At 41.9% G+C, this 16,778-nt stretch overlaps 1 protein-coding gene across 1 annotated transcript in view; it reads left to right on the top strand.

Annotated features, from left to right (window-relative positions):
• The window catches only part of LRP1B (LDL receptor related protein 1B), a 3,812,342-nt gene that overhangs the window by 1,667,544 nt on the left and 2,128,020 nt on the right, over positions 1-16,778 (top strand). Inside the window, exon 17 of the mRNA XM_078683424.1 lies at positions 13,428-13,553. Within this exon, the coding sequence (XP_078539550.1) occupies positions 13,428-13,553 (126 nt within the window). The remainder of the gene's footprint in view (positions 1-13,427; positions 13,554-16,778) is intronic.

The following is a 16,778-nucleotide window of genomic DNA, read 5'->3' as shown; positions in this document are numbered from 1 at the left end:
ATTTCAATTTTTATTTTTGAACATTTCTTTTCCCTCTGACAAAAATTGCTGTAATCTTTGTTGAAAGAAGATACGAATATGTTTAAAGAAGACATGCTGGAATTAATATTTCAAACAGAAGCCATTGTTTTAATTGTCTCTACATTATGTACATCTTTTTAGGGAACTGTTGTATATACTTACGAATCAAATCAGTACCTGGCAAGGGTCCCTCTTTTTTCTATTCTAACTTCAGATTGGTTGATATTATGTGTCTGAATGGTATTCCAAACAATTAGAGGGTTGTAGTCATAGCCTGCCATTTGGTAAACTTCAAATCTGGATAGAGTTTTCCAAGCACGGTGGGAGGCGAAATAATTGTACTTTAAAGAGGTCTTAACTTTCCTTAAAAGTTAGGTTGAGCTGCCCTATTTATTTCAAATCATACAGTGTCAGATATATGTTCACATGAACTCAATTAAATATCCCATGTGAAAATCATTATTCCAATTCTCCACAATAGCCTCCGCAATGTTAATGTGCATGGCTCTTTTGCTTGCCACTGTAGTATAAGCATCTAGCACACCTATCTTAATAGTAAAATCACTAGCAATGGCATGCATCAGGAAAGAATTTGGTGTAAAAAATATTAGTAACCAATATTTAATTTCACATTTTAATTGTAATTGTGAGGGTATGAGAACAGGCATCACATTCTGGTTGTTTCTTACAAATGACAGATATAGCATGCCGATTCCTAATGCCAGCTAACTTCTATGGTGTTTAGATAAAAAGATGAGGAAGTTAGGTTTTCTGCTTATCCAGAAAATATAATTCTTTATGTTTTTACTTACAAAAGTACAATGTCTGCTTTAGACATTGAAAGTGCTACCTTTATTTCTAAAAGTCTGACATGTTCCTTTTATTGCATATTATCACTAATGTTTATTTGATCAATTGGAATAAGTTGAAGAACAGTAAACCTTATATGTTTGGGTATATATTTTAACAATTTTAACATTTATATTAGGCAGATAGTAAACTTAAATCTGGGGGTCCTTTAAAATTATTTTGTTTTTGGTTTAGCTGGAAGGTGATTGTCCCTTGCAGATTCACTTTCATTAATTTTGGGTATGGTTGTTTTGTATTCTTTATCTAAAGCCACTATAATTTTCTTTAAGAAAATAATGATTTGTGTCTTATTGAACATGTGAAGATAACCTTTATATGGTCAGATGTAATGTGGATGTTAATGTCACATTTATTATCAATATTATTCTGACTCTTGCGTGATGCATTCATGCCTGCAGGTATCTAATACATCTGCAGACCTTTGTTTATTGAATAACTTTTACTCATTTCTCACGAAACAGACCAAAACCAATTTATTGAAGGTCCATTTGCAACAGGCCACCTGAGCACAGAAACTGGGCTGAGTTAGACAGACAGTGGTTCAGTCTGCTTATCCCACACAAAGTAGCACACATGTCCACATGGTTACAGGTAAACAGATCAGAGCCTCTTACCCTAGCTGTGCAGCAATGCACCTTATTCTAAAAGTTGGACACTGATGGTTACCACTCAATGTCATTTTACCACGGTTTTCAGAGAGCAGGACCCCAATAATGAGATTTACTCACAGCAGGGATACAAAAATCAGGAGGTCCAATAGCAAAACAACTAGAGAGGATAAAAGGCTGTCCAAAGCTACTTCCTCACAGCATTCATTTGAGTGTAAGTTACATTGCCATAATATTTAGAACCCATTCACAATGGGTGTGTTGATTGTACATTATAGTTTAATACATCTTTTGTTTACATGTTTCAAACTATGAAACTTGCATTACATACAGTCACCGAATTTTACACTTTTTCTGTTCATATGATTTTGATCCATGAATGTTTTATTTCTTTTTAATAGCATTTCTATTTGTTAATGTATACATTCCATGAATTTGATATATGATCATTTTAGGGATGTATTAAGTTGAACATGTCACAATAATAAACATTTTTACAAAGACATAGTTACATTTAGAGGTATACTATTCAAGCAGTATGAGTTGAACAAGTATGCTTGCAGGTTGGTAAATATTCTTAAGTCTACAATTGCTAAGGGAGAAATCTTTGGTGGGATGTGCACTTAGTAGTCACTTGAACTAGGTATTTCATTTTGTTTCGTTTTATTGTTTAATTTTGGACAAAAAGGCACACAAATATAAAACAAATGCATACTTTAAAAACAATTGAATAATTAAAAAAATATTATCCTAAAATGAACATCAATTCTACTAATATAATAAACATACCTAAAATGGATTTATTAAGTGGGTCTTCCAATATAGATCATGTTAGGAAGAGGTGACATTTTCTGCTACACATATCATGTCTAATCTGTGGTTATCTTCTCCAAACAAAATGTGCTGGTCATAAATATATGATAAAGTAATAGAACCAATGTAGAACTGTAACGATAAAGGGATGTGAATGTGCATGTTAGACATGTCATCCTTAAGGTGGTCTGCCCCCAAATCTTTTGCCTGCCTACCTCCTCTTTTTTCTGTATCATTTTGTTGGGCATAGGACTCTGAGCACTTTACCACTGCTAATCTGTGCTAAAGTACAAGTGCTTCTCTCTTAAACATGGTGACATTAGTGTAAACCAAATTGTCATATTTTGTTTCTCTATAACTCCCTTGTAAAGTTGTATAGCATATACTGAGGGCCTGTAAACTAAACGCTACTAGTGGGCTTGCAGCATTGATTGTGACACCCACATAAGTAGCCTTTCAAACCTGTCTCAGACCTGCAATTGCCTGTGACGTGCCATTTAAAACTACTTGCCAAGCCTTGAACTCGCCTTCTATTACACATCAGTCACCCCAAAGTTAGGCTCTGGGTAGCCCATAGGGGAGAGTGCTGTATAAGGAAAAGTGAGGACATACAAAAATCACAAGAAGGTGGATTTGCTATTCCAGATCTGCACATCAAATCATGTCCCCTTATAATAGAAAGAATTCATCTGAATACGAAGTTCAAAATATTGAGTATTGAGTGCAACTTTGGTGTTAGATGCTTATCCACCTCAAGCATCAAAAAAGGACTATCTGCCCACCAACCGCGTTGCAGAATGTCACATCAACAAAAGCAAAACACCAGCGCACAACACATAAAGTCACTTTTATCCTTGTGCAGTCAGCACTTTTCTCCAATTCGTATCTCGCAGAAACACTCCTTTCCAATCCAAGAGAGTCGCGTTGTGTAGAAAATGCAGTTTTCATGTCTTTTACAACACAGTGCTCCAAAGCCGACGCGCGTGTCACCTTTTGCGGGCTTCCTCAAGGCTAATTCACAATGTATTGAGCACTTTGGTAATTAAAGCACAGGTTTGCCACTGTACACGATTCTTAGTACAGGATTCATCAAGAATATAATCAAATATATCCGAGCAAGTGAATTGTGAATAGTCTAATCCTCTTTGTTTTCTATAATCGTGGAGCCATGATAAATTCCTTCATAAGCACCCAAAACTTCATCACATCTCCATATCCGGACATGTACTGGTATGTTTTGCATGTCCTGATAGTGACAAAAACCCAAATTCATTCTTCACTACTTTCTCTTCTCTGAATACTCTGTTTGCCTGAAGCCTGTCTTCAATACAAGTCTGGGGTGGGTGACAACTTCACTTTTTGCATTCCCTCTAGATAGCCATAAACACAGGAAGTGTGAATGTGACAAAAACCTCATCTGCATTAATCTGCATTCTGATAGCACTTCCTGTCTCCTACACAAATGGCTGATTACTGCCCACCGATAGTCTTGAGCCAGGGCTTGGAAAACTGTACTTGTGTGCACTTCAAAGACCCTTCTTTGAAGTCACCCCCACTTCAAAGGCACAACTGGGTATACGTATTGGGGCTCAGACCCTATCAAGACAGTACACTGCTGGACCCATGAAGAACACTGCCAGGAGTAAAGACTGCTGTGCTAGGAGGATTGCGACTCTGCTTGGCTGATGCTTTGTAAGAACTACTTTTCTGCTTTGATGTGCAGCCCTCCTGCCTGCTGATATCTGCCCTGCTGAGGGCAAGGACTAGATCCACTCCACTTGAACCCTGAGTGACTCTGAGGGGTTGCTGGCTTGCCACCTCTTCTGAAGTCTCAAGGTCATCAAAGACTTCCTTCAACACGGCAACAGAGCTTGGACTCTGTGAGTCCGGCCCTGTCAAGTGGTGCCAATCCGTTCCTGGGCCCTTCAAAGGTGACTTCTGCTGTACAGGACCATCAAAGTTGACACAGTAATGAATTTGTACTGATTGCAATTGACACAGTGCCCTTTGGAGAAAGAGCTGATCGACAAAATCGCTTTGACAGAATGCATAGCTCAAAGACAGAGGGTAGCACAGCTCCATGACAATGCAGTGCCTACATTGTAAAGGGGCCTTTGTCGCCTGCCTGGATCAAAACTGAGCGGTACGAAAGGGGGTGGTGATGGACGGAGCATCTGAACCAATCAAACACTCACACCCAGTCAACAGATCTGGGTTTGATCCATCACCGTTCTTTAGCCCACTCTGCCACCCCAGTTCAGACATGGCCATATGCAAATCAGTCTGACCCTGTGCCTCATGGGAACAGTCCAGCCCGAACTGCCAAGCCATGCCTTCCATGGACCGGATTCAAGCTTCCTAGGACCAGTTTCTGGCATTACAGCCGTCTTCAGCCAGGCTTGCTTGAATCCAGTGGCAAAGTGAGCAAGGGACTCACGTCTGAGCATACCCTGCCAAACTTATGGCGAACAAAGCGGTACAAAAGGGGGTGGTGATGGACGGAGCATCTGAACCAATCAAACACTCACACCCAGTCAACAGATCTGGGTTTGATCCATCACCGTTCTTTAGCCCACTCTGCCACCCCAGTGGCAGACATGGCTTGGCAGTTCGGGCTGGACTGTTCCCATGAGGCACATGTTCAGACTGATTTGCATATGGCCATGTCTGAACTGGGGTGGCTGAGTGAGCTAAAGAATGGTGATGGATTAAACCCAGATCAGTTGACTGGGGGTGAGTGTTTGATTTGCTCAAACACTCCGTCCATCATCCCCTTTTGTATCGCTTTGGATCAAAACTGAGGCATTGAGTCTTCAACGTCAACACTTGCTCCATCCAAGGTGCTTTTTTAGTGGGACCTGCATGAGTTCTGTAGCTGGCTTGCCTTCTATCGAGGCCGGCCTGAATTTTGGATTCAACCCGGTCAAGCGTGACCTCAAGTAACCCGTAAGTGCTATTTTTCTTCTAAGCACTACTTTTTAATATATTCTTTTACAATTCATAACTTTGGTTCTACTTACTGTTTTTGTTGTTGTTTTGGTCTAGATTATTCACAAATCATAATATATTTTTCTAACCTGTGTGGAGAACTTTTGTGGTCTTTTCATTATGTTACTGTTTGTGTATGTGTTGGACAAATACTTTACACATTGCCTCCTTAAATAAGCCTTACTACTCTGTGATAAGCTACCAGAGGGCGAGCACAGGTTATCTTTTAGTGTGTATCCAGTTTACCCTGACTAGAGCGGTAGTTCTCGCTTGCACAGGGTGCATACTCTGACAACCAGAAACCCAATTTCTAACAGTGCACAACTAATATCCAAAACCCCCATTTCTAACAGTGTACAACTAATATCCAAGAGAAATACCTATTTCCATATACTACAGCATGATTGTTGAAGACATGTCTAGCAAATAGAGGGGCATATTAGCAACAAATAGCAATAATTATCGCTAAATGCGCTTAGCGCATTTTTTTTATCGCCGCCTATCGCCGGATATTATCACAGAGATAACGTGCTATTAGCAACGTTTATCTCTAAAGCAATAAAATATGCAGCGATAGTTGCTCATTGCTTGAATAGCACTGGAAATCCAGCGATATTCAGGAATTATCGCTAATGGGAAGTTAACCTGAATATCCACTTCCCATTGGATATACAGGTTAAGTCATGGTCTGAGCAGGCGTTAGGTTCTGGCGATATTCGTGCTTAGTGTGATTTTTGTACTCGCTTCGCCTGCCTTGTTAATAGGCGATAGCTGTGTTAGCGACTGCTTTCAGTCGCTAACAGGTTGGGTACGCCCACTTTGCATGTCATTAGCGATAAATATCGCTGACATGCAAAACGGGCCCCAAACCTGTAGCTATCGCCTATAAGCTGTCGCTAACTGCTGTTAGCGACAGCTTGCTAATAGGGCAATAAAAATATTGCTACTTTAGCGGGAAAAAGTCCCGCTAAATCGGCGATATCGCCCTTGCTAATATCCCCCATAACTCTCTAATATCCCAAAGTGCTACATGCTCAGTTTACAGCAAATTATTTTAATAATGTATTTTACAGTACCTACTACCATGAGACCAAGCTATTTATTACTTCTTCCCACTAATTACCAACACTAAAACATTATCCTAATATTACTACATGCCAACACAGTTATGACTTCTTCCAGTAAACACTGATTCTGAAGAGCTCTAAAAACTAGCAAGAACAGTCTCATTTTTACTTGCCCTCTAACTGTGCAAAATAGCAGCAGATGACAAAGTGATAATTTGCATTGAATACAGAAAGGACAAGTGGCCTTATCCCTGTCCTCCATTTAATTATTTACATTAGTTATTCTCTAGTTCATAAACTTGAACTAGACAATGTACATATTAGGCTTTAGCATGCACTGAAACAAGTTAATGCTGACTAAGAGAATAACTAGTGCTTACCCCTCTTGTTTTTTTACCTTGTATCTAATTAATAAAAAAATAGTTCCCTTAACTGAAGTTACATAAATATATTCCCAAGCAAGGTCCTGACAGTGAGACAGGTCAAGCAGAATCCTCCTATGAAATTTTGCAGAGTAAGTCATTGCCCTTGCAATTATTCACCATACCAAGGGGTCTAACTTGTAATTGCTCCATAGTTGTGAAGTATCACCGAGCAGTACTGGTAATTGTTGGTCCGGCACTGTTGAATTCCTAGTCGAGACCTAATATACATATGAAAATACTGTCAACTAAAGTGTGTGTTACTATGCACTCCGTTCACCACAATACACCTGAGGAAATTGTGTGCTGGTATTCCAGGCACTGTACTCTTTCCCCGTTTTGGGATTAGCTTCTTATTCAGTTTGGGCTGATGAGCTGTGGGATGCACCTGTGCTCTAGGATTGGTACAGAAACCTGAAAAGGCTTGCGAACGGCCTTGCCAGCTCCCCCAAATTTAACCTGTTACCCTCTGTTGAAGAAGGAAACTTATCCGAACAACACATCTAGAAATACACACCTCTGGCTGCACAATCAACAGTGACTACTAACAACTTTGAACTAAAGTGAGTGTCATTATACACTGCATTTGTCACAATGCATCTGAGCAAATTGTGTGCTGGTATGTCCTGCAGTGTGTTCCCTCCTCTTTTTTGGATACTTTTTGCCCTAATGAAAAGATGAGAGAAGGCTTTAAAAGTATGAAAGTGCCACTTAAAAGTCGGAGATTAATCATAATAAGGTGGTTGGTAGTACAACAAAAAACGGTGTTGGCAAACTATGGAGCTTCTTTGACTCCTGTTTTTGTGGTTTATCCACTTTGCCATTAACAATTACCAAGGAATATTTACACCTAAGTTAAAAAAATATATTGTTTTGCTAAAATTAAGGACATATTTATTTTTAAAAATCAAGCAGGGCAGCAAGCCACCCTGCTTAATAGAGAAAGGGCAGGAATGTGCTGCATCGAAAATTATGTGCTGCATTCCTGTCTGTCCCTTTTGCTGGTGCACGTGTTGCCTAGCACCAACATAGGCACCCTTGCACTGTGGTGCTAGGGTCCCTGCATCATAATCAGGATTGTTTTTCTGAAGGTAGGCACAACTTCCTGCACAAAAACAATCCAGAGAGGCATTTTCCTCTTTCTATGTGTGCTGCAGAATGCAGCACACATAGAAAGAGGAAGTAATGAGGAGAAATCGAAATATTTCTCCTCATTATGCCTTACCTGGGGTGGCATAACAGTTTTACGCATTTCCAGGTCTGGTAGATCTTGGAATGCCCCTCGCTCTACCCATGTAACACCTCCCAGGGGCAGAGAAATGCAATGGAGTGATTTGCACTGCATTGTGCTACTCTAGATTTATCAAGCCACACAAGGCCAGGCAAGGTGGCCTTGTGTGTCTTAATAAATCTAACTTAAGAGTTGCGTCACTCTTGCTCTCTAATGTGTGGCGCGATGGTGACGCAGGTCTTTGATAAATTTGACCCTGACTACATTAATAATTCTACTTTTTCATTATCTCACACACACAAATACACACATACATTTACTGAATAAAAACGAATAACAACAAGTGGTGCTATAACTAAGTGGTGTTTAAACACAAAAAAGACTGAAATTCAACAGTTATAGCTTACTGAGCTAACTATAATTTTCCCAAACAACAGGCAATGCTTATGATCTCACATATTTCATCACTCACTCATGACATGTTAATTGACATCATTGATGACATTTGATCCGGTTGCTACCCATACTTGGTGGTCTTGACCTGACAAAAACAACAAGCAGTGGCATAGCCAATATGTCTCGCCTTTGGGACAGCATAAGTGTTAAGCCCTGCAGCACATTATAGAGACAATAAACCTTAATTAATAAAGTATGGCAAGAAAGAAGGCCTGCATTAGCGGGATACGAGATCTGATTTGGTGCAAGTGGGAAGGCCTGATTGAGAGCACTACTGATATATACATAATAATAAAACACCACATACCTCTGTCATTGTTACACCTCTACACCGTTCTTTCTGAACTAAGCTGCCACTTCCCCCAGCAGGCTGGTAGTTAAGTGTAAAAACCAGGTGCCCTATTTGCTCTATATAATAAAAAAAAGGCTAGACAATAAATAGTTTTTAAAAAAACACAGAACTTAACTCAGAAAAGTCTGAGGCCAGCAATCAAAACTATCTCCCATGTGGATGGCTGGAAGCCAAGGGAAGCTGCCTGATGGAAATTGCTGCCACTCCCTTATATATTAAAACATTTGGGAAAAGTACAGCCTGTGTTTCTGGAGTTTGGCATTCAGGAAAATAGATACTATATACTTGGCAATATTCAAATTGATCTACCGATCTACCGCAGCGCCTAGAAGTAGTTCTGTTCATGTGTGAGCGGTTTGCATACAGCACCATTCCTGCAGAAGTAGGACAGACAGCAGGCAAGAGTCACCAGCCCACCTGGGTACTTTAGAGGCCCAGCAGGCACGCCCTGTAATCAGGCTTCAGACAGAAGATTCCCCATTGCAGGCGGCAAGATAAACAAGAAAGCAGCTTTCAAATGTGCACACAGCCCCGGTAAATCCCGCCTAGCACTGTTTTATGAACAATGAGGAACCTGCCCCTCTCAGCCAAAACATGGACTGGGGGCAAGCAAGGGCAAAGGGAGCTTCGTCACCATCTTCCAACTGTGCACTCCTCAATTTAAAGAAAGCATGGTTACGAAAAAAAATATTTATTGTAATACTTAATGATGAATTGAATTTAAAAATAACAAACAAAATGAAGTATTTTTTTATTGTAATAGACACAGGGACACAAAGAGTAGTGGTGGGTGTGGGCACACGAGACAAGGAGGCACTGGCGCTGCCGTCCTGCACCCCATCTGCTCACTCCCATGGCACCCCATCTGCTCACTCCCTTAAAATGTCTATAGGATTCAATATCTTTTCACAATCAATAAGGTAGGTCTTCTACCTTCTCATTGTAAATGAACCAGGTCTATAGTATCAGACACAACATTTCCCGACAAACCAATCAGGCTTCTGGCCATTGCCACTTGCCAAAGATCAAGATCAAAGTGTGGGCAGAGGCTATGACCCACTCTTAATATTTCTGCTTAAATCCTTTTCTGGTGTTCACACAAGGTATAGTGAGAGCCGCACTGTGACGGCAGTACTAAAGATGCACAATTATGGCCTAGAAACACATTACACAAGGTGATGAGAGAAATTGTTACAATAAGTCTAACCACTGGCAATCACTCAGTGTGGCATAACAACCCATTGTTCTTTTGCCCACCATTCCACCTCAGTTTGGAGCCAGCTGTATACAAATCAGTCTTGACTTTGCTCCAATTGGAGCAGTACAGTCTGTACTGCCAGGACATTCCTGAACCACATCATAATCAACCAAAGACCGGTTTTACCGTTAATAAATCCTATTTGGACACCACAGGCCAAAATATTATCCACACTTTAATTAGGACAGACAAACATTAGAGCCACGCTATGCTGCCCAAACTGCTAAATATTTTAAACTGGTGCCTAGAAGCTAAATGAATATTTAAAACAGCCAGACTTACTTTGTTTGGCACTGCTGTCGCAACGGAAAGACTATAGAGTGTTTGCACTGATGCCATAGTGCCATGGATAGGAGAGGTGATTACTCACCCTTATATCCTCTGAATTCAGCCAATCATAGCACCTCTTGCAGGGTTAAGAAAGGGAGCCTAGGGTCAGCCCAAGATACCACATCAGCTAATGGCCAGCTAGCAGAAGAGATTACTGTGAACTACCAAAGGCTTCGGGAAGGGGCACTGATATTATATCCATGCGCTGGAGGAACAAAAAGCCACTTCAAGCAATCACCCTCACAAATTGGCACAATAGTCATGCAGCCACTTGTCAGGTATGCTCTCTTTGCGCTAAGCACACAAACATCCTGCATCAAATAAAATATAGGGCACTTAGCTGCCACGAAGAAAGAGGATAATGAGAAGATATATGTAAATATTGTATGACTGATTGTGGTCATTTATTGTACTTTTAGCCAATGGAAATACGTGTATTATGGTGGTGGTGTGTTTTGGCTGCCATTAAATTGTGAACAGTAACAGAATAACCATTGCCTGAGGTGCTGCCATAGAATTATAAGCCCGGTCAAATACGAATTACACTGGTCAATACCTAAACTGTAAGCGTCCTCCAATCATTTGATGTCACCCGCACTTCGAAATAGACTGACATCCCTCAAGGTCAGTGAGGCACTCTAAATACATTTGCTAAATTACATGTAAAACTACACAGAAAAGAATACCATGTGTGTAATTGTTTGTTGTGTAACGCTCCTTCGTGGTTTCTTGCGTAAACGTGCGGTTCAAACAACACATGAAGAAATGAATATGCTTCCCAAGGGCTGGTAGCTTATTCTATGTTATAATGTAGAAAGGAGACTAATGTCAAAGTCCAAAGTAAGCAGTGCAAATGGGTTGTCGAGAAAACGAATATGCCCATCGAGTCGCAATTTCATCTGCCCCCTCCTTGGCCCCACTCACCCATCAGGTTCATGTAGAAGGGCTGCCACTCCTTCCACTGCCGCCCGCGGGCAACTGTGTAGTTGCTTCAGTCACACTGTCTCACGCAGTCCCGGTACATGGGCTCCCTGTCCCCCTGAGAGGCGCCGGACACCCCCAGCTTGAGCTACCATCTGCCCCCAGGATGGAGAAGCAGGAAGCTATTGTTGGACCTAGAGGGGGAACAAAAACAACAGCACACCGGAAGAGCATCTGGAAGGGGAATGCAAAAAGGGAACCCCACCGGAAGTGACTTCTATCAAAAGACAGAAACGGGAACATACTGGAAGGGTCAGGGGTAAACAAGCATTTACAATGCAATAGGACTCGCATTTATGCAAGACCTATTGCATTGCATCACGGACAACGAGGTAGGCACGGACAATGGGAGTGCAGGCGGGGGAGGGCGTTTGAAGCCATGGAAAAAGATAGTGCTCACAATGTAACACTTGTAGTAAAGAGGCCTGTAGCCATGGGAGGGTACAGATGATGATATGGCCATAATAAGGAGGGACTAACAAGCCTCATGATCAATCAGAAGGCATAATTTACGAAGGACAAACACACAACCCAATGAAAAATAAAAAATATATGCGGAGTAGTGGGTGGGGCTTCTCGGGGCTTCTCTTATATACTGAACTACCACATATCAATCCCAGAGCAGCGCTTGCACGCCGACTTAGGACTCGACCTAAAGATGAACATTCAAAACAAATAACTGTTTTGCAGATGAAAGTGTGCACAATCATTAATCAAAGTGGAAGAATCTGGATCCAATACATGTTCCATCTGGGCTCGTTTATCAGTGCTCATTCCATCCTGATCAAATGTCCCTATTTTCTCTGTACGTCTTAAAGTTAAAACAATGGGGTCTATTATAAGAGCCCTGCATCACTTTAGCACCATGCCAAGTGGTACATGTGTGATGCAGGGCTCTCATAATGAATTATGAAGCCACGCAAAGCCACCCTGCATGGCTTTCAGTAGCCTCATAAATCATGCGTAAGGGGATGCAGCGCAAATAGTTGCATTGCCTTATTCTGCACCTGGGAGGCATTACATGGGCGTTGGGGTGGGCTTTCCCTCGCAACACCCATGGAATTTGCCGCTTCCTCAGATTTACAAAGTGATGTAAACCTGGGGAAGCATCAAGTCCATTTGCCTCCCGAGGTAAGGCATAACGAGCAGAAATATGTTTATTTCTCCTTGTTTTTTTCCAATCCGCAGCACACATAGAAAGAATTAAACGCCTCGTAGGATTGTTTTGATGCAGGGAGATGCCCTTTCCTGCATAAAAACAATGCTGCCTGCAACGGAGGCACCCTTGCACCATTGTGAAAGGGTGTTTACATTGGCACTAGGCTGACAAAATCTCATCTGCACAGGCAGAAAAGACAGGACTGCGCCATATTGCTTAAGTACGGTGCATTCCTGCCTGTTCACTTTGGCGCAGGGCAGCGTAAAAATGCTATAAATGAGATCTGACTTGTGTAATTCAATTTACTGAGTATATTTTCCCTCATTGAATTTGTATTGTTGTGTTGAGCTTCCCTGCCTATTTCTTTTTTTTGTTTGTTTTTATAATATTTGTATTGGTATTTTACACAATACAAAAATAGGCACGATGTGACATATCACGAATAGGAGGTTTCACGGGCATGCCAGTGGGGATACGCGATTTACACTTGTGTTTCTAAACTAACCAAACACATGCCCGGCCTATTAATAAAGTTCAAAACAACGCAGAAAATCTTGCAGAGGTGAAGCTTTTTTGAGCTTACACATATTTCTGGTTGCTCTCCTTCCAGAACGCAGTTTTCCATTCCTCAGACGGTTCCGTGTCAAATTTGCAACTTTCTTGTTTCACTTTTTACATCCTAATATAAGATGCAAAGTTCAACTTAGTACGATGCTCAGTCAGTGACTTCTTTGTAAACTTGTTTCAAGAAACTCTACGAGATGAATATGTTTACATTGCATCAATAAAGAGCAGGACTATTTCATGTGATTATGTTTCCTTAATTTTCCTTTGACTGAATACTTACTCGAGTGAATTATTTCTTCCCTAGTCAATCACAGCTGCCCCGGTGATCAATTTAAATGTCGAAATAATCGTTGCATCCCCAAGCGGTGGCTTTGTGATGGATCTAATGATTGCGGCAATAATGAAGATGAATCTAACCAGACCTGTGCAGGTACACTTTTTTCTCAAATTTCCGCACAACTTCAATGAATTTCGATTTATTAAAAAAAACTGATCTTTACTCTGAACTGAGCTACGCCAGGCAAGTGCTGATGATCTGATTATTGCAGTTTAAATTAATTCAAAGTTTGCTGCAGCATGGGTCGGAATACCAATGACATTTCATTCCACAAACCTAGAGCCCAACTCTGCTTTCCAAAGTACTTTGGCATTTAATCCATCCATTTCGGCTGACATGCAATGCACTATTTCGGCAAACAATGCACCCCCTAAATTGTTCTTTGGAAATTGCATCTGAATTCAATACCTTTCTGCGCTGTTAGCAATATCCAGAGTAAATAACTAATGTATTCATATAGTAGGGTTGTACACAGTTTAAAGCACAATAGCTATACAAAGCAAACAGTTACATTTCAATATTATCTATCACTTTATATCACATCCCACATCTACTGTTAGCCTTCAGACATGCAAACAAAAACAGTGAAGATAGTACCCATTGCTGGTAATATGTGTATGTAGGTGCTTATTTACGAACTTATTTACGAGCCTCCTGCACCCCAGCATTCTGCAGCACACATAAAAAGAGGAAAACACCTCTTAGGGTTGTTTTTGTGCAGGAAGGTGCACCTTCCTGCACAAAAGAAAATCCTTCCGACAACACAGGCACACTTCCATCATGGTGCAAGGGCACCTGCGCTGGTGCTAGGCAGCCGAACCCTGCCAGTGCAGGAAGAAAGGGCAGGAATGAACCTTACTGCTTAAATACAGTGCAATCCTGCCTTTTCACTCTGGCGTACGGCAGCGCTGCGCTGCCCTTCGCCCAATCCCCATAAATAAGGGCCTAGTCTCTCCATGTGAAAATAATTGCTCAATTAAGTGAATAAGGGTTACCATTGCGCTATATTAATACGTTTCTAGTTTTTTATCTAATCCTATTGAGCAGGCTCTTAGTTTAATTGTTACATTTGGTAAAGTACATGAACATGTGTATTTGCTAATATTATTGACTATTGCAGTAACGTTTGCTGCCATTTATGCCCAAGCACTTTCAGTATATTCATTATGAAATGTATTTAATGAACTGTATCTGCATTATACTTTTATGAACATTTTACTGAATAAAGTTTTTAATTGATTGATTGAAGGGCCTTAGTTCTTGCAAATTTGACAGTAATAAATGACAATTTGGGTATAGAAGCTGATCCTCCTGGTTTCATTGTTGCTTTCTGTAAGTAAAACTTTATTGCGTGATTTAAAAAAAACCTTTGCACAATACAAAAGATAAAACATTTTGATAAAACATATTGATAGTTATTAAATTGATAGAATTATGAGTAAAACATGTAACACTTGTTAGATAGCAGTACAAAGTAATAAAAGAATGCTTTCGAATTTTATAGTTATAAGATTTTACATTTGTAGCATTTTTATATTCATATATGCTATCACTTAATTTATGAATTACCATAAATATCCGGTTTCAAAGACGATTTTGCAAAGTAAGGAATCCATCAACAATAGTAACTGCATGACGAATAAAAGGAATAAAATGTTGCAATCAAAGGATCACTTTTTTTTTTTTCACAACTAGTTTATTGGTGAAGATGAGCATATGAAATATAGTGGCAGCCCACAGTCAGGACTACACCACCAAACATTACGATACAATCACAGCACTTAATCAAGTGTCCAAGCAAGAAGATGATGCAATTAAGGATACCGGAAAACAGTCACCCCACCTTCACCTTATATTGCCACCTACCCACCCAACTCCCCGATCCCACCCGGAACCCACCCGAACCCCATGCATGTGTGTACTAACCGTAACGATGTAAGATAATGACGTGGGTAATGTGCGTGGACATGGGCCCTGCCAGCCAGTACGGGGCTATAGGTCCTCCTCAGGCTCCACCGGAGGGTCCAGTGTTAGATCTCGATAGTCTGCCCACCTCTTCCAAATCTTAAAGTGTTTGCGGGGGCATCCTCGCGCCTCAAATATAGGTCTCTCCAGGCCCATACAGAAGTCCATACCAGCCTTCCATGCAGTCAGGGGGGGGGGGCGCACATTCTTCCACGCTCGGGCCAGGTCCCTTTTAGCCACCACCAGCCCCAGTAGGAGCAGGTGCCGCTTATAAATATTGCCACCAACCCCCTCCAGGACGTGCAACAGACCCAGACGGTGAGTACGGGGGAGGGTCCAGCCCAACACCTCAGACAGACAGCCCCAAACACCCCTCCAGAAGCCAACCAGCCCAGGGCACGACCACAGTGTATGAAGTAGCGTACCCACCTCAGCCCCACACCGCAGACATTCCGGGGACCCAATCAGGCCCGCCTTCCACAGACGCTCTCGGGTATAGTATGCCCTATGGAGAATTTTGAATTGGATGAGTCGGAATCGCATTGCGATAGCCGCCCCCCTCGGGGATTCCAAGGCCTCTCGCCAGTCGTCCTCGTCCAAGGGGCCGAGGTCAACTTCCCAAGTCGCCTTCAGTGAGAGAAGAGTAGGGGAGCAGTGGGTGACCATGGTTTGATAAATGCGCGATACTTTTTTGTCCCCAAGATCACCCATGAAGACCTTCGCCTCGATCGGGCTAAAGTCAGGGAGTGAGTCAAGGTTGGCAATGCTGGGCGTCAGTGCATGTCGGAACTGAAGGTACCGGAAAAATTGAGATTGGGGCATATCAAATTCGGCACTAAGGGCCTGAAAGGATTTGAGCGACGTACCAGACATCACTTGACCTAGCTGCGAGATACCTATCGCATCCCAGCCATCGAAGCCTGGCAATTTAGAGAGTTCAGGTAGCATGCCGTTCCGCCATAAAGGTGTTTCAGCGGTCAGTCGGCCCCACCAGCCCACGCGACGCAAGGCCTGTCGCCATATAGCAAACACGAGTCTGGTAACCCTTGGCAGCGAGGTACGCAGTCGGGGTGAGTATAGGATGGTATGGAGCGAGTTATCGCCCATCAAAGCACGCTCTAGGGCATAGGCCGGGTCCCCACCGTCACAGTACCACCATTCGTTCAGAATAAGGAGGTGAGCGGCCTGGTAGTACGACTGCAGATCCGAGGTGGCCAGGCCTCCACAGTAGGTGGATAGAAAGCATGTGCGCAAAGCCACCCGAGCAGGGCCTCCCGCCCAGAGAAAGCGGCCCAGCACTGAGTTGACCTGTTTGAACCACCGAGGTGGAATAGGATACGGATGGTTTTGCAA

Source organism: Lissotriton helveticus, chromosome 3_1, assembly GCF_964261635.1.
Source record: "Lissotriton helveticus chromosome 3_1, aLisHel1.1, whole genome shotgun sequence".
Taxonomy (NCBI): Eukaryota; Metazoa; Chordata; class Amphibia; order Caudata; family Salamandridae; genus Lissotriton; species Lissotriton helveticus.
The sequence above is the reverse complement of the archived record's forward strand: the minus strand, read 5'-3'. Positions and strand labels throughout refer to the sequence as shown.